The sequence below is a fragment of the Anomalospiza imberbis genome, chromosome 2, assembly GCF_031753505.1.
Source record: "Anomalospiza imberbis isolate Cuckoo-Finch-1a 21T00152 chromosome 2, ASM3175350v1, whole genome shotgun sequence".
NCBI classification, from domain to species: domain Eukaryota; kingdom Metazoa; phylum Chordata; class Aves; order Passeriformes; family Viduidae; genus Anomalospiza; species Anomalospiza imberbis.
Genome location: NC_089682.1, coordinates 59,878,600 through 59,903,887, shown reverse-complemented (window position 1 = coordinate 59,903,887; position 25,288 = coordinate 59,878,600). Strand labels below are relative to the sequence as shown.

The window sequence follows — 25,288 nt, the reverse complement described above, 5'->3', positions numbered from 1 at the left end:
AAAAAAAAAAAAAAACAACAACAAACCCTGTCGATTGACACAGCTTTTCAAAACATGAACAAAGTAATTGAGACTCGTATTCTTGTGAGTATGTCAAAAGTAGCAGCTGGAATGCAAGGTCTCAGGACCTGGGCCAGGGCCAGTTCCCAGTATGGTCAGAGTCCATACAGGCCAGAGGCCACTTAAGTCTGAGTGCATACACCCAATTTTGGAGGGTAAGGAAGTTTGACAATAGGAACATGGCCAGATTCCAGGATTGCCTTGGCACCACCTCATTTATAAATTAGATGCACTGCCTCTTTGACACAGTGTCTTCCTTTCACTGCCCTAGAAATTTGGGCTGAAACGTCAGAATAGTGCTGGGCACCGGTATGCCCAGGTCCCCAACATGGACAAGCTGGATAGCAGAGCTAGGTCTATTACCACACAATCTACCTATTGCTCAGGTACACATTAATGCATCTGGGGACAATGAGAAAAATCGAAAAATCATAGTTTCAATTATATATGAGGAGTGGCAGGCCCCAGAAAAAGAGGGGCTATAAATGTATATATTTTTCTTATGCTGAAGTTTATGGTTTGTGGCCACTAATGCAGCTGAAAACTTTTCCCACCCTACTTCTGTTATTCTGCAAACTACTTGTACTCCAGAAAATTCAGTTATAAATATTCTCATGTCCAAAGGTCTCAAGTCTCAAGTTTCTGTGTGAAAGTGGTTTATGCATGGAATGTGAACAGGTTAATGCAGGAAGTGATAATGTCTTAATAATTCTTTATGTTATCTTTGTTTCTCTTGTTGGGAGCCAGAGTAGAAAGACCTTTCACTCATGTCCTCTGCACTTATCTCTTCAGAAAGGACTTTGAGGCTGAAAGGTGAGCAGCAGAAGACCCTGACATTGCATAATGTGCACAATCCCTGATGATTAAAAGGATGCTCTGACTGTACTGTATATTGTCTTTGCAGCTTTCTTATGCTATTGGCATAAGGCAGTAGGGGTTACAATTGGCTTTATAAAATGTTTTCTCTCTCAAAAATACTGTAGGCATGTTCAGAGATCCCTTCTCTATTCTGTTTTCCATTTAGGCATAGGAAACTTTCTCCAGAGTATAATGATTTGCCGTGGGCAAATCAAATGACACTTGTCAGGGTTTCCAAAATACCAAGAGAATGTAGTAAAGCCGGCAGGGAGAATAATCTTTTTATAAGACATTAGGGATTTTTAAAATTTCGTTTCAGAGGCTATGGGATACAGGAAGCTTTAACAACTTCAGCAACTTCCTTTTTTTATATTATTTTTTAGCTTTTAATGCAGCCTTTCAGTTTTAAGAGCACATTTCTCAGCTCATTGGAAGAAACGTTTTGAACTGCGACTGGATTGGAAATGAAGCGCGCGTTCAGGCGTTTGGCGCAGCTCTCCAGCCGTCTACTCCGGCGCAGCGAGACGAGCGCACGCTCTCCCTCTCGCCGAGCGCCAAGGCCCAGCCCGCCCCTCTCGGTAGCACCGCCCGCCCGGGGCAGCGGCTCCGGCAGCGCCCGGCCCCGCCCGCGGCTCGCCCCGCCCGGCCGCGGTGCATGCGGGGAGCGCCGCCGTGTCCCGGGCAACGCCGCCCGGCCCCGAGCGCCCAGCGGGCCGCGGCCGACCGGAGGGCGAGTCCCGCCGTGCCCTGAGCCGCCCCCGCTGCGGGGCTCATCGCCGGGTCCCCGCTGCGGGGCTCATCGCCGTGTCCCCGCTGCGGGGCTCATCGCCGGCTCCCCGCTGCGGGGCTCATCGCCGGATCCCCGCTGCGGGGCTCATCGCCGGGTCCCCGCTGCGGGGCTCATCGCCGTGTCCCCGCTGCGGGGCTCATCGCCGGGTCCCCGCTGCGGGGCTCATCGCCGTGTCCCCGCTGCGGGGCTCATCGCCGGCTCCCCGCTGCGGGGCTCATCGCCGGATCCCCGCTGCGGGGCTCATCGCCGGGTCCCCGCTGCGGGGCTCATCGCCGGCTCCCCGCTGCGGGGCTCATCGCCGGCTCCCCGCTGCGGGGCTCATCGCCGGCTCCCCGCTGCAGGAACCCGCCCCGGGAGCGGCTCGGCCGCGGGGCACCGCGCACGGCGGGGAAGCGACGGGGAACATCCTCCTCATCCTGCCGCTGCCGAGGAACCGTGCGCTTCGTGCTGGCTGAGGCTTGCTTGCTGGAGGGCATGTACTTCATGTTAACGATGAAAGCAAACGTTGCCTTCTTGAGGTTTTTATGAAAACAGGTAGCCAGGCGAAGTGAGACACCTTAGTGTCTGCCCTCTGTGAGGGAAAGGCCACCAGGTGAACACACCGTATTAGACAGGGAAATATTGGTGGAGAAAGACTTTATAACTCGGGCTTCTTTAATGCTGGCTTTTAAAACCCGTTTAAGTTGAAATGGCTTCATAACTGTAGCTATGTTGATCTTAGAATGGAGGAAGGAAAGAAGGGAAGGTTCGAGCAAGATTAAATACTTACTACTATGGTTTGGCCTGTAAAGACTGACTTTTGAATATGAGTTGTCTCAAACATGAGTTAGCTGACAGTGGAAAGATACCATGCTAAAAGTAGTATTGCGATTACTTATACTGTCATTTACTTTTAATGATAAATGCCTTTAAAACAATTTTCATAACTGCTATAAGTATAAAAAAATATAATGCTGTTTAATATTGTTTATAGGTGAGTCCTTGTTTTTATGACTAATCAAACTACTACTGTCTATATTTTGCATTTTTAAATATCTATATAAAACCACCAAGATAACATTTGGCATGTTAAATATTTCACAGAAAAATGATGCAAAATGCGCATCTGGCTCCTGAGAATAATGAAGATGATCTCTATTCTGGCTACAATGATTATAATCCCATGTTTGACACTGAGGTAAAGTATTTGCTGTTTCCCAGCTTTCCCATACATAAGATTTTAACTTAGAAGTATAAGATAAGAATTTATGGGTACAATAACGTACAAGTTTACAATTGCTTAGAAGTGAAATTTACTTTATTTAGCAAGAAACATCTGAAGTTGCTCAGGGATCTTCTTGAATAGTTAATTCTTTGGTAGCTTTTTATTCCAATTAACCCCTTGTGCAGATCTCAACAGATCTAAGACGCTGTAAGGGTTAGCATTTTTGAAGTATAAAATCATAATTATTTGTAGGCACATTCAATGTGGTGTGTCCCAGGCTGTGTACAAGTTTTCTGACAAAAGAGGCTCCTGAGTGGTCAGTAGTTCATTGATTTCCTACTGTGCTGCTGCTGGAGGAGCTCACATTAGAATGGAATCCTGCAGGTCTCTGTGCAATTGGGTAGAGTATCTGGGATGTCTTAAAGTAGCCCTGCAGACCATTTTTGGATAACTGCTGGTGTGGTGTAGCTGGGACAACAGTGATGACATTTGGTCCAAACCTACTAGCAAGACTTGGCATCTTGTGTGAAATCCCAGTACCCAATTCATGGGAGTTGCTGCAGGACTTGAGAGACACGACATGTTTTAATGCCTCACATTGCAGTTGTTAATGTCAAAATTCAGAAAGAGTGTAAGTATTTGATAACAGCATTTGGATGGAAAAAGAAGTTCATGTTATATTTTATAACTTCAGCTCTCTTCCCTCTGTGTTTTTAGAAAATAATGAGTTTTTTCATTTCCTAATCTAAAATACCAAAAAAGATAGACAAATTATATAATTGTAATTTATTGTCAATAAACCCTGTTGTTCAGTTATCTTCAAGTATGTTGTGAAGAACTTTTGATTTTTTTACCAATCTGCTTTCAGTAGTCTGAAGGTTGTGGAATTGTGATTTTGGGTGTTGTGGTTTTAAAGGGGTTAATGTTTTTATCTTTTCTAGGATTTAGAAAATGATGTAGCTTTCCAACAGGCAGCAAGAACAAGTCATGGAAGAAGATCCTCTGTAAGTACCTTTTAAAACACTTAGCATTAATGTAGATCTTACTATGTAGAAATACTAATAATTGACACATACAGGTTTTAATTGGCAGGGGTTTTTTTGTTTGGTTCTTTTTTTTTTCCACCCAGGTGACGGCCAAAATTCCTGGTACATCAAGTCCAAGACCTCTAGCTACTGGATTTGGGGCAGGTTTTTGTTCTGTTGTATCCTTAATGAAAATGTCATTTACAAAATGTAAATGTACCATTTAATTCCATGCACAAAGCGAGCCCTTGTAAATTAAGAATTTCATACCAGTGAACTGCATCTTTTCATTGGTTTTAAATCACAACTTTGCACTTGGTCAAGGCATGGTTACTGGTTGTTTTTCTTTTCTCCAGAACCATGCTGCAAATCTTCTGTACTGCATAAGGCATTAGAGTCCAAGGTATTAACTGGGTTCACTTGCAGTGGGAACTGAATAGGTTGTTATTTGGGCTTGGGAAAGCTTTCTGGAAGTTAAGGTGAAATCAAGTCTTGAAGAATACAGGCTCTGAAACATCTCCAGTTGAATCAGAAAAAGTTGGTTGTGTTCTTTGGTATACTTAGATGTATTGATAAAATAAATCTGCATGAAAATGTAACTTAAGATATTAAGACAGTGACAGATTTTATCAGCTCTACACAGAATTTTTCTAAAGTATTTTGTTTAAATTACTTGTTCAATTTCAAGCTAGCAATTTCAGTAATTTAATAATGGAAAGTATGCTGCCTCAGGTAATTTTCTATGTACTTCTTTTTAAAAGAGCTGATGGAAATATTCAAATACATAAAAAACTTTTGTTGTGAATTTGTGCTAACTGAAGTATTCAACATCTTTAAGTCTGCCAGGAATCGGCAGTATATTGCATATGAGTAACATAAATGGGAACTTTGATATGAACTTATATGAGAGTTAGCTCAACTTTTAAAATTTAGTGTTGAGAAGACTACATAGGCTTCTTAGGCTTTGTGAATGACAATTTCAAACAATTACTTGTTTTTGTAGTCAAAGGCAACTTTAACTTCATCTATGGGAAGACCTATGACAGCAACTATACAGGTAAAAGTTCCAATATTTACGTTTTATATTCATTTGGAGCAATGAATTTTTCTGATAAGTGTTAGATACAAGTATTCAGAAGTTCATTGAATCAATACAAATTACTACACTTTCAATTTTTCGTTTTTTGAACATAGTACTGTCAGAAAGGATGAGTATAGTGATGTGTGTTTTAATTGAACACAGATGTGTAAGCAATAACAGTGTAGTACTTTCTAACACTTACTAAAGTGAAATGAACAATTTGTCATTAAAATAATATATATAGAATATATTAAAATTATATATAAAATATATAATTATGTGTGGATTGTCTACTACATATTTTTTAGTGAGATTATTTTAATATATCTTCTTCTTTATTTGAGGATGGGGTTTCTCGACCAATGACAGCAGTGCAAGCTGCAGGTTACACTAAAGCAGCTGTGAGAGGTATGGTTTGTAGAATCACCAGCTGCCACAGGGAGATGTTATTTTACAGTTTTCAGTACTCTGTTAATGTTTCAGGTTCTTCATTTGATCCTCTTGGCCAAGCAAGAGGTCCTGCTTCACCTCTGGAAAAGAAAACTTCAGACAGGTTTGTTCAGTTCTGCATTACATTCTTTCAAAGCATTAATAGCAACAGAAAACCAGCTGTGTGTAGAGTTTAAAAACATCCAGGCAGTTAAAAAAACCTTGAGGGGCCAAACTCTGAACTTGGTGGAATAATGCCACAAACATTTGTTGGTGTGCCAGCCAACATGTGGTTGGTTGACTTTCAGGAACATCTGATTTCAGTGATTTCTGGTTCTGACTCGCTCAGCAGCCTGGGTGTAGCTGTTGCCACACAAATACTGTGATACTTACCCATAGTTGTGCAGGACCACGAAAGTGTGCGTGACAGGCAAGGAACACCATGATTCTTGCGGCTCTTTGGGAAGAACTTGGGGGCAGTTGCCTGCTCTTTCTTCCCGTTCACTCTGAGATTGGCACTTGAGCTGAAATTTGCAGGCTGGTGCCAATGTTAGGGAGTTTGCTCAGAAAATCGTTGAACTTTCCAGTACCTAAGTTCTGTACCCCAAATGTAGCTATACAGGAATAGGGAATCCTCTGAAATATTTGGTTATTTAGCAGTGGAAAAAGTCTAGAGGAACCACATCTTTTTGTTACAATCTGCATTTGTAAGCAGTGCTTTAGAATTATGTATGCAAATAAAGATTCAATTAATTGCTTTTAATGTGATATTTCATTTCATTAGTGTTTGATATGAAAGCTCATCTGTTGTTTTCTAGTTACTTCTGAACAAATTTGATTTGTGAAATCTGCCTGTATATACTGTTCTTGTGAGAGGATTTATGTTTTCTTAGGTCTCTGTTCTCAAATTAAGGTGTGAATGTGATCTTTGGACTGTCTTCTCTAGGCATAGTTTCACACAATACTTTCTTTGATGAGAAAACCAGTTAGCTGTGACATGTGATATGTCATTGTGTTGTTTTATTGAGAATATAATGTGTAAAAGCTTAGTGTTTGTACTTGCATTACTTTAACTTTAGTGTTAATCCTCTTGTTGTTATTTTTGTTTTAGTTTAGAAGAGAAGATGAGGCAGTTGGAAAAAAAAGTGAATGAACTGGTTGAAGAAAGCTGTGTTGCCAATAGCTGTGGAGACTTGAAATTGGTAGTTTTTCTGAATTTCACTTCATTTCTGCTGTAATTTTTATAGATAGATGTTTCAAAATGACTTGCAGTCAAATGTTTAAAATTATTAAAATAATTTTAGTTCTAAATTTATTATGACTCTTCTAGTCTAGTGATACTTTGCTTTGCTGGAAAAAAAAGGTAGGAGCTGTATTTCTGGCATATATATATTTATTAAAATTTCAGTGTTACAAAAATTCCCTTCTGCCTGTGTCCACAGATCTCTTCAGATGGGTCTGATGGATTCGTTGTACTGGCACAGTTCTGGCCTAGGCTAGCTAGCATTTGATGGTTCCTATGTATGATCAAAGGTTACCATGGAGAAGGAACTGTTTCTAATGGACAGTTTGGATGTATTTGTTCTGTTATAGAGGATACTAGAGCATTATTGTGCAGCTGAGTAGTGACTCCTTAACCAATCTATTTTTTTAGTTTTTCCTGATCCACTTGCATGTATGGTCAAGAATGCTCTTGATGTCAAAGGGTTGTTTCTTTGTGAAACCAGATGACTCCAAGAGTCCTATAGGATGTTTGTTTCTGACAAGTCCAGCAGAATATCCATTTTCCTGCAAAAGTCATCAAAGTTGTGAACTCATTATCTGTGAAATAGCCAAGTTTGATTTGCTTCCTGTCATGAGGACTAGGAATCAAACTGTCTTGAAGTACTTCTTCCACCACTGGCTTCCACATAGCCACCTTGAGTAGTAACCATTACTTTCTTAATCATTGTATGCTTGTGGAGGCACACAGGACAGCTAATGGCACTTGCTACACCCAAAGTGTTACATGTACAAAGGATTCTGACACCAATCTGCAGAGAATTATAATCGGGTACATAATTACACAGCTAAGCAGACTTAAGTAACTATTTGCTAAGTGCTAATTATAACCTCTTGGTGAGTTATAGTGCTTTTTTCAGGCATTTGGTGCAGTCTGTAAACCAAAGCAAATAGACATGAGTGTATTCCCTTCATACTTGTTTTGAATGTATTTTCATCATCTAGAGTCAGTAAGATTCAAGGCACTTTAATTAAATTCTAGAATTTTGTTTAAGGCTCTGGAGAAAGCAAAAGAAGCTGGAAGACAGGAAAGAGAATTGTTGAGGCAACGTGAACAAATCGCTCCTCCAGAAAGTATCAACTTAGACCTTACTTACACAGTAAGTGCTTAGAAATCTTCAGTGACTGAAATGTTGCTAAAAAACCTCCTGAGCAGAAATGTCAGTGTTTTCTGAAGAGTGTGTGTGTCTGTGTTGTAATGCTTCTGGTGGTGTACAGGGGGGATCCATTCATGTCATCAAGTCCATTCCCATGCAGTCTCAAATGCCAAAGAAACCACGTAGTCTACGTTAAGTGAAGAAGAATTTCCATCAGTATGTATTCCAGATATTTATTCACATGTAATACCTGCATATCAAAATACAGCAGATTCTGAAATACAGACCCTGTATTTCAGAAATAAATAGCCTAGAGAGTGTAATATGCCAAGAGGAGAAAACAGAACAGGAAAGATAAGATGCTGCCTTTAAATTGAACCATAAAGTGACTGAGAATGTGTTACATTAGATAGGGTATAATAATCTTTATGAATATTAAAGCAGGTATTTAGATTTACATTCTGGTTTTAAAATAGTATATTTTTTTTAAGTGTACAACATGCATAAAAATGCTTGAGAGATATTTAAATTCATACTCCAAGTAGTGCTGTAGAGACAATTATTAATAATTAATATATTGAATTAGGCAGACCTGGAAATTTATTTTACCATGAAGGTCAGAGTAAAGCTGTGGAAAAAATACAGAACTATTTTACCTGACACCAACAGAACTTCTGTTGTGAAACAGCAGTTTGGAAAAATTCTCCCTTCTAAACTGAGGGACCACAGGCATTAGGACGATTTTCCACATGTTGGGAGTCATAAATTACACACAGTCTCTGAGAATTAATCTTGTATGAATATTTTTTAAATAACTTTGCATTACAGCGCTGTGTTTATTTAGGTCTAAGGCCCACATTGCATAACTTTGAATGCTAGTAATTTATGTACAAAAATAAAAGAATTACCTAGATTAAATAGCTTTTAAACTTGTTTCCTCTCTATCAATTTGCAAGAACAAAGGAACATTAAAGATGGGAAGCTTATAGGTGGTAAAGACAATCGTTCCAAGGTAAAATTAACTTGAAATTATCTACAATGAATTTAAGTTTATTACTGTTGAGAGGACAATATATTTTCTTGTTCCTGTAATTCCATTTTTTTAATAGGTTCTTCTCAATCTGGCCAGTCAGTATGTTGCTAATGAAATGTATGCTGAAGCGCTGACTACTTACCAAGTTATAGTGAAGAATAAGATGTTCAGCAATGGAGGTAGGTTGTATCCCAAAGTGGATTAAAACTGGTAATCAGGTATTCAAAGTGAGGAGTGCATCTGCATGGTGCTGATACTTAGAGAACACAGCCCTCATGTCTGGCTCTCAGAGTGGGTGACAGATACTCGTAATCTCTGACTCAAGAGAGCCAAACCACATTAAATTATAGTAACTCATGAAGTCTTTTCTTTCCATAAACTAAGCTAAACATAAAGACAAATACATAATTTTCTCATGCCACATATGCTATGTGGTCTTCTGTAGTACTAATTTTTTCTCTTTTGACTTGAACTTTCCCTCTTGAAAGCTTCTTTCAGTATTTTGCATATCTCTGAGACTCCTACAGTGGGTTTTTTTTCAGTGATGCTTATTTGCAGCTTCTTCCTGGAGAGCACTATAAATAATCACTTCATCCCTCAATTCAAAATCAGAATACATCGTACATGATAGTTCTATTCTAGGTTTCATCACTAGATTTCATCTTCTCTCTTATTTTCTCTTGAGTTAAACTCACAGAAGGCATTTCTGTGCAGTGCAGCTTTAAAGGGACATTGCGACCCTATAATGAAGACAAATTTATTAAGATGGTGTTCTACTCTGTCACTCTGAAACACTTTTAAAATGTTGTAACTCATTGACTCCTTTTGATAGGTATACTGAAGGTAAATATGGGAAATATATATTTAAAACAACGGAACTATTCCAAAGCTATCAAATTCTACCGTATGGCTCTAGACCAGATTACTAGTTCCCACAAACAGATGAGGTGAGTTTCTTCTAGAAGGCATGGTTATGAAATACAAGTTTTGGATACAGTATGATTTTGTAGTTAAAAATATAACCTAAACCTGGTTCCTTACTTAGGATAAAAATAATGGAAAATATTGGAGTTGCATTTATTAAAACTGGCCAATATGTTGATGCCATTTCTTCATTTGAAGAAATAATGAGCATATCCCCAAACCTGAAGGCAGGCTTCAACCTGATCCTATGTTACTTTGCTATTGGAAATGGTGAACAGATGAAGAAAGCCTTCAAAAACCTCATTGAAGTTCCCTTGGGAGTGGATTGTGAAGACAAATACATTTCATTAAATGTAAGTTTGAAAAAAAAAACTGTGTCTTTATACAGTAAATCAGGAGAAAAAGAGAGAGATACTGAATGCTTGGACTGTACTGAATATGGGAATTGATGTGTATTTGAGTACCTGAAATACCTTTCTTACCAGCATGCATTTAATGTGGCAGTACTGCTTAGATATGTAAAATAATGAGAGAACATTTAAATCTCTTTATCCTCAAAAGAGATGATGTACATAAAACCCACACCACAAGATTCTCTTTGTAATGATTTTGTTGCAATTCATTTGGGCTTACTTACATGGCTCACTTACTGTTTTACCATTTCATTTATATAAAATTTTAGTAAAATATAAGGTAAAATAAAGGGAGCTAAACAATGAGTGGGTTAATGCAAGTTTCCTCAAGTGAGTGCTAATAAAACTTATAATATTGTAGTGTTATTTTGCAGAAGAAAACTATAGTGACATTTACAGATGCTTAGTTTAGTTTATTAGACTTTGTTGGAAACTGGACTTCCTTTGACTTTCCATGATGCTAAAGAGAGGAAAAAAAGGTTAATAGGTTTAAGGTCACTCTTAGAAAAATCCTCTATCGAAAGATCAAGGTTTTTATCTTCTAGCAGTCTTTTTTTCAGTGATGCAAATCTTTCAGTCCTAAATATCAAATATATAACTGATCTTCAAACTGTTTGCAGAGTAGCTGTTGTTTCCTATTTTCATAGCATAAGGAAATAAAATTTAACATATGAAGAATACAGATATATTTATTGATATATATGTATATATTTTAATACATTTTATATCATTTCTTACAGTAGAAATTATATAAGAGTAAGGATCATTAAGCCTTTGAATTAATTGAGGACTATGTAAGATCATTCATTGGAAAAAAACCTTGAGACTGCAGAAGTTATTTCTAAGGGTAGGCAAGCTGTGCTTTAAATAGACATTCCAAGTTCTCTAATTTTTTATTAAGCGATCAGAGAAAAGATCACAGTTTCTTTCTGGTCTGTATTTTTCATAAATCTATGATCTGTCCCCAGTAAACAAGGAAGGGGTGGCTACCTAACATATCCTGCATAAATCCTTTTAGAGCTAACAGAGATGTGTGATAGAAACCATAAGATGATCATGCAAGTTATTTTAATATGGAGGTAGCACAAGTCCTCATCTGCAGAATACCACAGTGGTTCAGCAAATGCTTATTTTTAAGCATGAAAATATTTTCACTGTGATCTTCCTGTGATCAGACCAGCCTTCCTGGTCTGATACACATGACAGGAACTACATCTGTTAACCTTAATGTGAGCTATGACAACACGCATGAGCAGAAAAACAGTATCGAAGTAGTTGTAATGCCAAATTTCAGAGTACATGGTTAGAAAACTACTTTGAACTGAAGCTAACTTTTTCAAATATGGAAAGGAAGTGACATTATAGACCATTTATTTTACATCAATTTGTGTTTGCAGTCACATTGCCTATAAAATAAATAAAATGTTTAAATGCTGGTATAATTTGCAGTTGTTTTGTCCCCCTCCAGGATGATCTACATACGAATCTACTGATTGAAGCCATTAAAAATGACAGTTTAAGTCAAATAGAACGTGACAGGTAATGGTGGACTCTGTTTTTTCTTGACTGTGGTGCCTTGAATTTTAGCCCCAGGATTATCAGTCTTGTCACCTGTTCACAGCTCTTGTTAATAAAGTGTTTCTTAGGAAAGAACTTGCTCAGAAGAACCAGTTGGATCACTCATTTCAGTGTGCTACCCTAAAGTAGAGTATCTACCCCAAATGTTATAGGGTACACTGCTTAAAACTTACAGCGTTTGAGATTTTTAAAAAATACAACTAGTGTGCAATGAAAGGAAAACAGAAAAAACTAAGAGCTTAATCAAGATACAGGGGAATAGTGGTAACAGGGAGCTGGTTACATTGGCTTCTGAGATTTGTACTGAGTGCAGGAAGAAGCCAGAACATGTTTTTTTTTTTTTTTTTGTTTTTTTTTTCTATACATGTTTTTGAAATGGTGACATTGTATGCAAGTATAGAATGGTTTGAGTTGGAAGGGACTTCAGAGATGATCTGGTTCCAGGCCCCCTGCCATGGGCAGGGACACCTCCCACTAGACCAGATTGCTCAGAGCCCCATCCAACCTGGCCTTGAGCACTTCCAGGAATGGGACATCCACAGCTTCTCTGGGCAGCCTGTTCCAGTGCCTCACCACCCTGACAGTGAAGAATTTCTTTCAGGTTTTTGTGCGTTTTTTTCCCTTTAGGAAGTCCTTGGCAGAGGAATACATCATGACAGCTGCTAAACTCATTGCACCGGCAATCGAGACATCTTTTGCAGTAGGCTATGACTGGTAAGAGTAAAGTGGGGCTTCTTTTTGTCTAAACTATGTCAACTCTTGTGTTGGTTATGAAACCAGTTCAGAGATGGAAGCAGCTTGGGAAACACGGTTCTCTGTGCAACCAGGCTATTTTCAGTTTGCCTCCTAACATAACAAAGCATTGGAGTGTGTTCTGTCTTAAAAAGTAATTTATCATTGAAAGTCAACTCTTAATTATACATTTTGTGGTGCTCTGAATTCACACAAAATGTTCAAGTGAATTTGCAAATTCCATTTCAAAATTGAAAAGCTTTCAAAAGTCTCAGCAGACAAATGCTATATGGAAGGCAGTGATTGCTAGTCTTTAAGGTTGAAGATGGCATAATGAAGACTTGGGGTGCTTAAGAAGTTTTAATCACTCCATAGAGTCATTATATAAAATACTGGAATCTAAATTTTAAGAAAGGTTTGTTTGAATTTCATTTATGAACTTCAGGTTTATAAATTTAATCTGCCATTTCCTAAAACACTTACACAAGTGTACACAGTGATAGACTGCTGACATAGTTCATCATTTGGACTTTACTTTTCAATCTATAGCTTAGCTTTTGTTTTCTGAGGTATTTTCTAGAGCAGAATATTCTTCTCTTTAAAACAAATTCAATTAGACACAGTTCCTGTAATGACAGTATAAAAATAAATAGCATAAGTTTTTCAAGATTTATTTTTAGTTTTTTATTTTGATTTTTTTTAATATTTTTTGTATTTTAATAGCATTGGAGAATAGTATGCATGCAAATGAATGTTGTGTATTACAGGCACAATATTACTAATATATATGTTAGTGTTTGGGCAATGAATAATGTTTGATAGGAAAAGAGGACTGTCCTTGACCTGGGGTTTATGGCCTGTTAGGATTATTCTCAAATTTTGCAGGTTCTATAATTATAATTCACTAGGAAAGCTGTTTATACTAAAAGGAAACCATCTCTCACACAGACATGTATTGTCTGCTAGAGTCCAGAAGGTGGTGTTTGATGTTTTAATAATAATTATAATCTTAAGATTTCCCTACTTCTGCCATTCTGAATTATTAGGACTTAAATAATACGTCTTGTGATAAAATAGGTTGTTGTTTTCAAATTTGTTAGCAAGAGCAAGTCGGATTTGTTTGCCCTGTGTCTTGTTTTTTGTTCAGAACAACCAGAAAAGGATGTCAGATACTCAGTTTTCTTAGTGGTATCCACAGAATATTGTCATAGAGTAACACACTCTCAAATGTGTTCTGGCTAATTGAACAGCTTTTGCTGAGATCTGTGGGATTGTTTTTTGTGTATCAGGACAGATTAACTCTTTGTTAATTTAAGCTGAGGTATTTGAGCCCGATGAAGAAGTTTAACCGGCAGCTTGAGCTTAGTTTTTCTGATTATTAACTTTATTATGGGCCCTCTGACTATTAAATGTACTTTGAATCAAATTCATTTTATTTAGAGAAATAAAAAATGGGGACAAATATTCTTCAGAGTTCATAACTCCTTACTTAAAATGTGACATAATATTGGGACAATCCTGTCATATTTAATAAAGAACAGTTGGATAGTTACATCTCATTGCATTTTATGGTTAAAAGATGTTTAAACTGACAGTTGAAAATGCTTTTTTGATGTTGTAGACATCTGTAATAAAAGAAGAAATTACCAATTTTTATTACAACTTTTCCTCTGACATAAAAGGCATTTGTCTAAAGACTGTCCATGTGACAAACCAATTATAACAGCTGCTAGTTTGTTGAATTAAACTTCTACTGGCAAAATAGACAATTCTTAAAAGGAAAGAATGTGGCTTTCCACCAGTTAAAAAAATAGTGGAAGGTGTTAAGGAAGCATCCCACAAGATGTTCATTTACTGTGCCTATTTTCCAAATGTATGAGAGAACAGGATATGCATACAATAAATAAAGGTCTTACTTAAATGAACAGGCAGCTGAAAGTAGATCACACCAAACTGTGGAAGATTGTGGCTGTGAGTGAACATCTGAACTGTCTGCTGCCTTCTGTTCTGCACTCATTTTGTGGAAGACCCTAAGCCACAAATTACTGGGAAGTGACCAGAAAGAGACTTACTATTAATGACTTGATTAGTATTATGATGTAGCTCAGGGACACAGTCTGTAGTCTCTGGCTTTGTTCACTAATATTTTTTATAGGTTAGGTAATATATGCATCTGGAGATGAAATTTGAAAAACCACATTATAGATTGTAGCCAAAGAAAATGGCTTGAAAAATTATTTTAGTCAGTTTTTGACATCAAGTATTGCTCAGTAATAGAAAATAAAGTGATATTTAGGCAGCTGACTTAAACAAGAGTCAGCAGAGATACTGTAATTAGGGTAGGTTATATGACTGAAATATTCTTACAAGTATTTTTAATCTGAGTGCTCTTTGCCACTGTGAAGAAAGATGAGCTAAGAAAATTCAGTTTGGAAAGCAAGTTAGCTGAAAAAAATATGTAACTTGGAGGCATTTGTATAGATGCATTTTGTTTATCTTCATGGCTTGCTTTCTGTTGCAGGTGTGTTGATGCGGTGAAAGCTTCCCACTATGTAGAATTAGCCAATGATCTGGAAATAAATAAAGCCACTACTTACTTGAGGCAACAGAATTTTAACCAGGTATAGTAACTTTTCACATTAGTACTTTTCAATGCTGTATTTGCAGATATACCATTATTAGCCACAGCATATTTTTTGGCTCGGGAAAGTGGGATTTATGCAAATAATAATTATTTTGATGCTGATCAGTAAAATAATTTCATAAACCCTGGCAAAAGACAAGTCTTATCTAAATGAAACTTCTGCCATGGAAGTTAGAGTGAATACAGTGCATTTCAAAATCAAAACACCTAAGTGTAGTTTTCTTCACTGGGTGTCCCAGCTGTCACTGCAGTTAATGGAACTCGGGTCAGTACAGTCAATAGAGCCTAGAGAGCCTGTTGCTAACCAGCCTGGGGGTGTTTTCATTAATATGAGCTGAATCTTTCTCTCAATTAGGTTGACTATAGTACAGGAATACAAGCAGCTGCACCTGCTATGTATAGTTACTGTTTATGCTCTGGTATTCTTGCCATTCCCCAGGTACTACAGCATTCCCTAAAATACTATAAATTGTCCTTATACTTTAGTTGGCTCGTTTGTCATTCCACTACATACAAGGCTTGGTTTGGAATATGAGTAGTTAGAAAAAAGTTTCATCTGAACAAAAACAAACTCAGATATCTGACAGGATTTGATGTTTTCTTCTAACATGCACTGGCCGGTACATTCAGTGATAGGAATGCTTCATAAATAAGAAGGAATAGAGCATTCCCCAGCTGCATGAATGGCAAGAATTACAGTAGATCATATACAGCAAAATTAGAGCTGAAGCTGTGAATACCTGTCATTTTCTAAGGCCATTCATGTTCCCTCATCTTGAAGGGATGCACACAGGGCCACATGCTTAACTTCAGCCTGCTTTTACTTCTCATATTTAAGCTTTTCTGGTTTTCTGAGCAGCTCTTGCTCTTCCTGTCTGTCTTGTCCTCTTCTTCCCTGTACATATAGCAAGAGATTTATCCTGTATTATTCTGCGTGTCTGACTGTTGTGGTTTAACCCCATCTGGCAACTAAGCACCACACAATCATTCACTTACTCCCTGCCCCGCTGGGATGGGGGATAGAATCAGAAGAGTAAAGGGGAGAAAACTCATGGGCTAAGATAAAGACAGTGTAATAGGTAAAGCAAAAGCTGTGCACACAAGCAAAACCAAGGAATTCATTCACCACTTCCCATGGGCAGGCAGGTGTGTTCAGCCATCCCCAGGAGAGCAGCACTCCACCGTGCATAATGGTGACCTGGGGAGACAAGCAGCATCGCTCCAAACATCCCCTCTTCCTCCTTCTTCCCCAGCTTTATATGCTGAGTATGACACCTTATGGTCTAGGACCTCCCTTTGATCAGCTGGGGCCAGCTGTCATGGCTGTGTCCTGTCCTAAAATTCCCTGTGCACCCCCAGTCCACTTGCTGGTGGAGTGGGGTGAGGAGCAGAAAAGGCCTTGGCTTTGTGTGAGCTCTGCTTAGCTAAACCTTTGTTATCAGCAGTTCCCAGCACAAACCCAAAACAGAGCCCCATACAAGTTTCTATAAAAAGAATTAGCTATCCCAGCCAAAACCAGCACATTGAAACCTTTTCTGAGATCAGTAAGCAGTTTGAGAGTTTGCAAAGTTTTGGGCAAATCTGGTAGCTTTACTGATGATAGCTTTTGAAGGGAGAATGTTACAGGTAGGTAAAAAGCCTTACGATCTCAATAATTTATTGTTTCAATGGTAATTTTTTGTGATTTCCAGTTAGTGTTCAGTATAGGTTAAAAAAAGTAAAATCAGTTCTCAGAGGTAAAATGAGATACAGAAGTTGTTGGTGATTTTTTTCTGGAGTACTTCAATGGAGGGAGAGGGAAGTGTGTTGGAAGTTAGGCATAAGGGTAGAAGAACCTTTTTACTTGGATTATGTGACAGAAGACCTTTAACCTGCACTGGAACCACTTAACAGTAGAGTGGGACTGCAAAATGGTGATTGCAGAGCATCTTTGTATTTGTTTTGTTCTAATAAAACTGCAGCTGACATTTACATTCATCCTGCCAGTCTGTTGTTCATATACTTCCTAACTCACCAACTGCTCAATACACCTTTGGCTGAATAACTGGAATGGAAACTTTTTGAAATACTCAGTTACAAGGCTGCAGGTTTATTGCATCTTTTTTTTTAAAAAAAAATACAAACTGAAATTGATTTCTCCTGTTAAAACAATGGGGTTAAGTATGGGTTCATCATAATGAATATATTATTTTAAAACAGTCCTTGCATATAAAATATAAAATAAAATTCAAAGGAAAATTACCATGTTATGTTTAGTTGTCTGTGTAAAGTATTTTGACATTTTTTAATATCAAAGAAAAACTTTGAAATTTAATTTAAAAACAAAATTCTACAGGATAAGCATGCATCTTTTTAAGATCTCTGGCACACCCTCCTAGAGTCAGACAAACTGCTTTGAAGTTTAACCTCTATAAGGAAATAATTTAGATACACTAGAAGCAAGTCACAAAAAATACTTTGGATAATCTCTTTTGATTGTTGAACCTAAGTAATTCTTATTGTTGGGATTTAAAAGTTAGAAGTTCTTTAGAAATCTTTAAATGTAACTGATGATGCAGTGCTACTTTACAAGGACAAAAGGAATATTGCCTATGGATTTTCATCCTAGGGCTCATAATTGCTGAAATGGTTTAAGAGACCCACAACATAATTTACCAGTAAATGAATTGAGTTCAGAATCATGTGGACTTTTTGTTATACATGAAAAAGGCATTTCTGTCTGGTCTTTGTCATCCAAGGTGCCATTTAGCAGTAAAAGCAAAGGAAAATAAATCAGATACAGTTGGAAATGGCTTTTCAGAAAGTAACTTTGAACTGTAAAGCTCTAAATTCACCAATAGTTAATTCCATGAGGAAGCAAATCTTTGCATAAGAGTTAAGTACCTCAGATGTAGTAGTGTTACATCTGGAAATATTTGGGATCATTCCCTTCTTAGAGAAAGTCACAAATATATATACATAAAAAAAGTTTTAAAGTATCGTAGTTACAACTCTTACATTTCTGACACCACAAAATCTAGAGCCTAACTTTTGAAATGCTTTTCTTGAATGAAATGGTTGTATTTTAAAATAATTTTCTATTAGAAGAATATTCGGATCATTAATAGTTCATAATTCTTGGGTAGAATGTAGTTGACTAAATCAATGAACTATATTTAGCTGTAAATATTTTGTCATTTTGCACATCATTAATACAGTTGTGGTTTTTGTGTAGAGTAACTGTGAAAACTATGTATGACAGACAATTAAAACTTCTCTTTATGTTTGTTTTGGCATTTGACATATAGTATCATGCCTTTGCTTTGATATGTAAACAGCAGTTTGAAGATTTCATGCAAAGGAGGAAGGAAACTTTTGAATTGCTAATGTTGATGGTTAAATTCTGGTTGCCACATCTGTGTTGTAATAGATGATGGAACTGGGCTCACTGTGATATTCTAACAGTTTGTGTTGTTAATATAAATATTTAGCATAAGGGAGACAAGTTTATTTAATAATTTAGTCTGCAGTTACAAATGTATTCCATAGTCAATGAAAAGAAAAAGCTGCCTTTTATATCAGAGGGATTTTTGTAGTTTATTTGTTATAAATATGCTCTTTTTTTGTCTATAAACATCTTTATTTTGAAGTTTATGAAATTTAGTTTTCATGTTGAAGTTTTTAAAAAAATCTTCTGGCCTCAAGCTCCACATTTGAGTACTTTCTAAACTTAGACAATTGTCATTGTCTTACGGCACAAAACAAAGGCACATTGAAATCCAGTCCTACACTATGGTGTGTATTTTTTTATATAGTGTGTTCTTTTTTGGCTTTTTAATAAAGGTTTTATGTCAATTCATTTGTGTTCACTTAAAGAACTAGAAAAATAGGCATGAGAATTTTCATTAGTTGACTAGATTAAAAGCAAGTCATCTAACGCTGCATTTTGTACATACAGAATTGTCAGATACCTGTAGTTCACAGTAGCCTTATCTAATCTAATTTTGGATAGGTAATAAATAGCCAATATTATTGAAATTTTGTGAAGAAAATTAATATTGTATAAATACAGATACAATTTTGTACATGCTCAGAAGTGTGTGTTACAAGCTCTAGTAATTATCATGTATATGAGCATATGAGTTGATAATTTCAGCTGTTTGTTACTGTGAGGTGTATCAATACTTTCTGAAAGGATTTTGGAATGAGTTCACGTTAGTGTGAAGTAAGTTGTTTTCAAATTATTTCTAGGCACTGGAGACTTTGAAAATGTTTGAAAAAAAGGATAGCAGAGTAAAGAGTGCAGCTGCAACAAACCTTTCATTCCTTTATTATTTGGTAAGTGCTAGCTTCAGTGAAACCAGGTAAGAACTGCAGTTTATGTAGCAACTTCTGTATTTTTGTAGCAATTTTTGTGTCTGCCTAAATAATCTCTGTAAACAAGAAGAAACTTCACCTTAGAGTAGTTATTCTGGAACACCAGTTGGAATTTGGATCAGGTCCCTTTGTATACTATTGATGGAAGAAGAGTGAGATTGAGCCCCAGGCTACAGAAACATGCTTGCAGTTGGATTTATGCAAAAGCTCAGTGGCTGGAGTTAAAACACTGGCCCTGGGAAACCCGACTGAACTTCAGATACACGTGAAATAGGTAGCTTAGGCAGATGTGTTTGTGTGTGAAGTTTGTAGGGTATGGATTTTTAATTTTTTTTAAATAAATGCTACTTTATTGCAACAAAGAAAGCTTGCAGACTGAATGGGACAGAGTGGAAACTTGAAAGAGATGATCTACCTTATGCAAATACCTAAGAAGTATTTTAGGACTGAGTAATGGGGTTGTTTTTCATCCTCAATCCCCTGAAATTCCTGGAAGAAACCACAGCTGCAAGAAAATTAGCTGACAAATTACTAATACAATGTTTGTTTTGTTCATGTAGGGGAATGAATTGGAACAAGCAACTAACTATGCAGATTTAGCAGTAAATTCTGATAGGTACAATCCAGCAGCTCTAACTAACAAAGGAAATACTGTTTTTGCAAATGGAGACTGTGAAAAAGCAGCTGAATTTTATAAGGAAGCTCTCAGGAATGATTCCTTATGCACTGAAGCACTTTATAATCTTGGTAAGTCACAGGTGCTATTGTGATTTAGTTTTGACTGAAGGTAACACTAGTGTTTCTGATAATCTATCTTTGAAAGTTTGCATGTGTGTGAATTATTACTTTACTGAGTAATTTATGTTATGGCAATTTACTGAGTAAATTATGTTATACTACCTGTCTGTTCTGCAAAAAAAAAAAAAAAATCCCAGTGTTAACATCAATTAGTAATTGCAGATTAATAAGTTACTTTGAAGATTAAGAAATTCATACCAGCCACTGAAAGGATACCAGTTTCAGCATTATTAAACTGTCAGTCATTCTCCTTTAAAACCCTTGCCTTTCCCTCCTTCATCTTGTGCAAAAGATGAGATTACATAAGTTCTTGGTCTTTGGTTGGGTTCACGTTCCTTGTGTTTATCAGTTTGGTACGTCATGCTGGCTGCTAACAGTTCTGTGCATGGCTCTCACAAACAGAGTCCTTTAAAGTCAAGGCAGGTATGCTGCCTCCAAATACTGTGTTCCTATTTTGCATTTCCTGGTTATCCTTTCAGTTAATATACTGAAGTAATCTGTTTCTCATTATATTAATTCTGTAACCTTTATTTTTTAGGTTTAGCTTACAAGAAGTTAAACAGGATAGATGAAGCTTTGGATTGTTTTCTGAAACTCCATGCAATCCTTCCAAATAGTGCCCAAGTCCTTTACCAGCTAGCAAGCATGTATCTTTTTCTGGGTTATTATAAGGAATGGTGGTTTTAGTAAACTCATTTAATCCAAAATACGTGTTTCAATCATGTCAAGGTGATTTAGAAATTTACTATGGTGTCCATTATAGTAAGAATGATTTATTATCTGATGTTTGTGAGAAAAATGAGACCAGAACTTAACCCTTATTGAATATTTCCAGTGAAGCAAGTGAAGAACATTAAGACAGCTTACATTGCAGGGATTAGATTTACACTCAATATTAAATTGTGTCATGGAATATTTAAAATGCTGCTGGTTTGCTATGAAAATAATGTGGCAGATGTAAGCACAATTAAGTAAAATAAGAAAAAATTATATAGCTAATAAATGTGAAGTTCTATTCTGAAAGCTGTTTTCAGATTGGTTAGTATGTGTAAGAAAATAATTGTTTTCCATCACTGCAAAAGCTCAGCAGATTGAAAAGCTGAGGGAAGAGATTGGCTTTGCACATCACCGGTGATACCCTAAACTGTGAACTTCTTTAACAATGCTTCTGAGGATGTCCAAACTCTAATAAAATCCTCCCAAAGGCAGAACAGATTTCAGCTGATGTACTACACTTTTAAGAATAGTATAGGTAATAAAAATATATTCTAGTCAGTGAAGTAAGTAACCTCCAAACATACGAAAGGGCTCTGATCTCTATTCCATGTATAACCCCTTTACAGCAGCACAAATGGCCCAACAGCTCTGAGTGTCCTTCTAGGGAAGAGCTTCTCTGCTCCACTGCTATGTAAAACTGCTTTCCACCAATTCTCAGAAGCTTCTTCAGTGTCAGGTAGGATGGGGCAGAAAAAACAGGTTGGGCAGTAGCTCCAGCTGACACTGCTGTAGAGCTCTGAGGCATTGTGCCATTCCAGAGGGAAGAGCACATTGCAGGCTGAGTTACAGCTAAAACTGCTGTTCTCTGGACCAGAATAGTCTGGGCTGTGCTCCTTAGACATACAGCAGAAAACCTCCCTGCTGGCAAAAGGCTCTTCTTGGGAATAGCAGTTTTACCTAATCACTTTAGAACAAAATGCTGCTAGTACAGAAACTAGCCAGGTTGTAAAGGCTGCAAATAAGTGGTCTGGCTCTCACATTTCATTCTTATAAATGAGGGAGTCGAAGTAAGATTAGTGTCAGAGAGAGAGGACAACTGAGCCTAAAGTTCTGTTGAGCCCAATGTGGTTCTAAGGTGAAAGAGTAGTCAAAGTCTGAATACTTTTCTTCTTCTAGCATAACAAAAATACTTTCTGGTGCAAATGAAATTATGAAAACAGTGTGAGGAAAAAAAAAAAGTCATTGTATCTCCACACTACAGTGACTGGTGTAGTGTTCAGCATATGGATTGCATTAGATAAAATAGTAAATCAAGCTACCATTGGCATCAGTCCTTGACTGAGGAAAACTCAGATACCAGATCATGGAAGATCCCAGTCAAGCCATAGAGTGGCTGCTGCAGTTGATCAGTGTAGTACCAACTGATCCACATGTACTTTCAAAGCTAGGGAATTTATATGATACTGAAGGTGATAAATCCCAGGCTTTTCATTATTACTGTGAGGTAATTTCGCTTTTTCAGTGCACTTTGTCCTAAGTAAAGAAAGATTTGCCATAGGTTCCTATAACAAATTAATAATTGATTAATTTCAACCTTACAAAGTGTCATCCAAAAAGAAGATAAAAAAGAGATACTGGGGGAGAGTTAACAAAATCTGATTTTTGTAGTCAGATCCTAAGGCTATGTTTCCACATGGATATTGGCCTCAGACTTTCCATTTTCTTTTATGTAGTCATTGTTTACACTGATCTGTAATAATGTTAATTCAAAATACAGCCTGTGACAAAGTAAAATCAGGATATAATAGAAGTCATTTTAGAGGTGCGTAATGTGACTGAGGTGATTGGAGACTGTGTCTGTATAATATGGAGATACTTAGAGATTTTGTTTTGTTTATGTTTGGAAGTTTTTATATATGTTTCAACAGTATAGCTATACATTATGTATACACAGTTGCCTAAAGATAGGCAATTTCTTTCATTTCAATCCAGCTGTTCTACTATCCATAGTTTGTAGAGGTTCTTCTATGTCAGAAACGAGAATAAGACAGGAAGTGTCTGGTGCAATCTGAGAGTTCTGTGTCTGTGCAAAATGAAGATCACCAAAGGCTGTGTTGCAGTCTCAATTACCAGTTGAGTTGTGCTTGATGATAATTTTGCTGCATATTTTACAGGGAATTTCTAAAAGGCTGAAAATGCTATTCATGTAGTTATGTACAGAAAGGAATGCTTTGGGGTGAGTTTTCCAGCAGACTGATGTGAACATGGAATTGTACACTTATTAGTTGGCATTGTTAAACATTTTAGTTAAGTTATTTGTACACAGATGTGATTTAAGTAAATGTTTTTGCTGTTGCAAGCTATTTAAAATAGTATTTCAAATAAGGCTAGATGGAAAATGTGACAGGCTCATCTTAGGTAACTTCTAAAAAGCATTCTGCAATTTGAAAACCTAACATGCTTTTTTTTTCCCCCCACCAGGATCACTTAGTGTAGCACACTACTTCCATTCATTTATATTACATGTTTTGGGCATCTGGAGAATTAAACACTTGAGTAAGATATTCCAGAAGCAACATAAAGATTTTGTTTATCACTAAAGTTGTGTGGTTTTTCACCTTTCCTATTTTGTCAGTCGTACCGGTATTTCCCTTCCAACATTGAGGTCATTGAATGGCTTGGAGCATATTACATTGACACCCAGTTCTGTGAAAAAGCCATTGAGTACTTTGAAAGGGCAGCACTTATCCTGTAAGTAGTTATTATTTTATGCCTACTCAGATTTCTGGTTAGACATCCATCAGAATACCTAGAGATAAATCAGCTGGGTAACTTTAATACTTTAAATAAACAGCAGGATTAAGAATATTTGTGATATTTTTAAATTTTCTCAACTTTCTAATAATTTACAGCATATTTTTGCTCTTACTGTGCATTTTCAGTGTTAAATAAGATCCTCCATTGGGCCCAAGAGCGTGTTAGGTGTTAGAACCTATTTTTCTCCATTATCTGCCATTAAACACAACTATGTGGAGTGGAGTGGAGAACAGTTCTCCAAAGCCACCAAGATCTGTTTCTCTGTGGCTTCATGTGAAATATTTCCTTTCTGTTGTTTAATTACATGGTGAGGATTTGTTGGTTTAGATATATGCATGTTTTAGCTGATCTTACTGCATTTCCTCTTTTCACATGACTTCTACTTCCATCAAATAATGCATATAAGTAAGCAAAAATGTGCAGTGCTGTACTACCAGTAACCAGTGAAAATAAATTAACAGGCTAAACTGATCTGATAAAGATATTTGAATTATACTGTGTTTAGTTCAACAACTTAATTGCTGAAATTGTTCTTTAGCAGAATATGATGCACTTAAGTAAGTATATAGGCCATATACTTTTAGTTCAGAAAGGGACCTTTCTAGAGAATGGTTTATAAATAAAATTTGGTCAAATTTAAATTTGTAACCCAGATTTCAAATAGAATTCTAAAAATACATGCACACAGTCTTTTTATGAGAAAACAAATACATGTTTATAGGTTCATGAAGAATTTTGTGTTAATAGATGAACTAAAATTCACTCCCAATAAGTGTGAATTTCTTTATTTTGTGTTTTAGGAAAACTATGAAAAATTATGCAAAACTCTGTTACTGCTTCTCTTGTGATGATCTAAAATTTGATACTCTTTTTGTTCTTGAATCTGAATGACATGTATATACAAAAGAGCACGTGAACAAAACATTCGTACAGTATAATTCAACGAAAATTGATTCTGCATAGGTTGTAAGAAGTTCAGTAAAAAAATCCTAATTCTGGCTTTGACATGCTTGGGTTAGAGTAGACATTAATTACAGATGAGAAAACCTAAGGTTTAATTAAGGATTAAAATGAAAAAAACCAGGGAAAAATAGACTTCACTCAAATGGTGGTGTATTTATAAAGAAATAGAGAAGTAGATTAGACAAAAATACACAGGAGAGCTGACAGAAATCACAGTTCACAAATTTGCCAGTATTCTTTTCCCTACAAATATTGGCCTCCTTAAAAAATCATTTTAGTCAAGCTATAAGATTTCATATGCTGGCATTCATGCCCTTCTTAGAAAATTTGGAAAGAAACAGCTGAGAATAAGAGGAATTATTTCATAATCTTGTTTTGGCAAAGATTTAAATATTTTGTGCTTCATGTTGCAATCACTCCATGTATGAAGTATGTGGATTATAAAGTACTTATGAAGAATTGGCATATTAAATTATTCAGTATTACTC

At 36.7% G+C, this 25,288-nt stretch overlaps 1 protein-coding gene across 2 annotated transcripts in view; it reads left to right on the top strand.

The window, feature by feature from the left end:
• The first annotated feature begins 2,018 nt into the window (after positions 1-2,018).
• The window catches only part of IFT88 (intraflagellar transport 88), a 43,042-nt gene continuing 19,772 nt past the window's right edge, over positions 2,019-25,288 (top strand). The window contains exons 1-19 of one of the 2 annotated variants that reach the window (XM_068181334.1): positions 2,019-2,255; positions 2,792-2,885; positions 3,854-3,916; positions 4,941-4,994; positions 5,363-5,426; positions 5,502-5,571; positions 6,559-6,649; positions 7,724-7,828; positions 8,935-9,037; positions 9,691-9,805; positions 9,904-10,135; positions 11,664-11,734; positions 12,401-12,487; positions 15,027-15,126; positions 19,380-19,466; positions 20,066-20,252; positions 20,842-20,950; positions 22,374-22,524; positions 23,656-23,771. In XM_068181334.1, the coding sequence (XP_068037435.1) occupies positions 2,233-2,255; positions 2,792-2,885; positions 3,854-3,916; positions 4,941-4,994; positions 5,363-5,426; positions 5,502-5,571; positions 6,559-6,649; positions 7,724-7,828; positions 8,935-9,037; positions 9,691-9,805; positions 9,904-10,135; positions 11,664-11,734; positions 12,401-12,487; positions 15,027-15,126; positions 19,380-19,466; positions 20,066-20,252; positions 20,842-20,950; positions 22,374-22,524; positions 23,656-23,771 (1,922 nt within the window). In that variant the 5' untranslated portion in view covers positions 2,019-2,232. Of the gene's footprint in view, positions 2,256-2,791; positions 2,886-3,853; positions 3,917-4,041; positions 4,099-4,940; positions 4,995-5,362; positions 5,427-5,501; positions 5,572-6,558; positions 6,650-7,723; positions 7,829-8,934; positions 9,038-9,690; positions 9,806-9,903; positions 10,136-11,663; positions 11,735-12,400; positions 12,488-15,026; positions 15,127-19,379; positions 19,467-20,065; positions 20,253-20,841; positions 20,951-22,373; positions 22,525-23,655; positions 23,772-25,288 lie in introns of those variants that run through there. The other variant, XM_068181335.1, reaches the window with a different exon arrangement.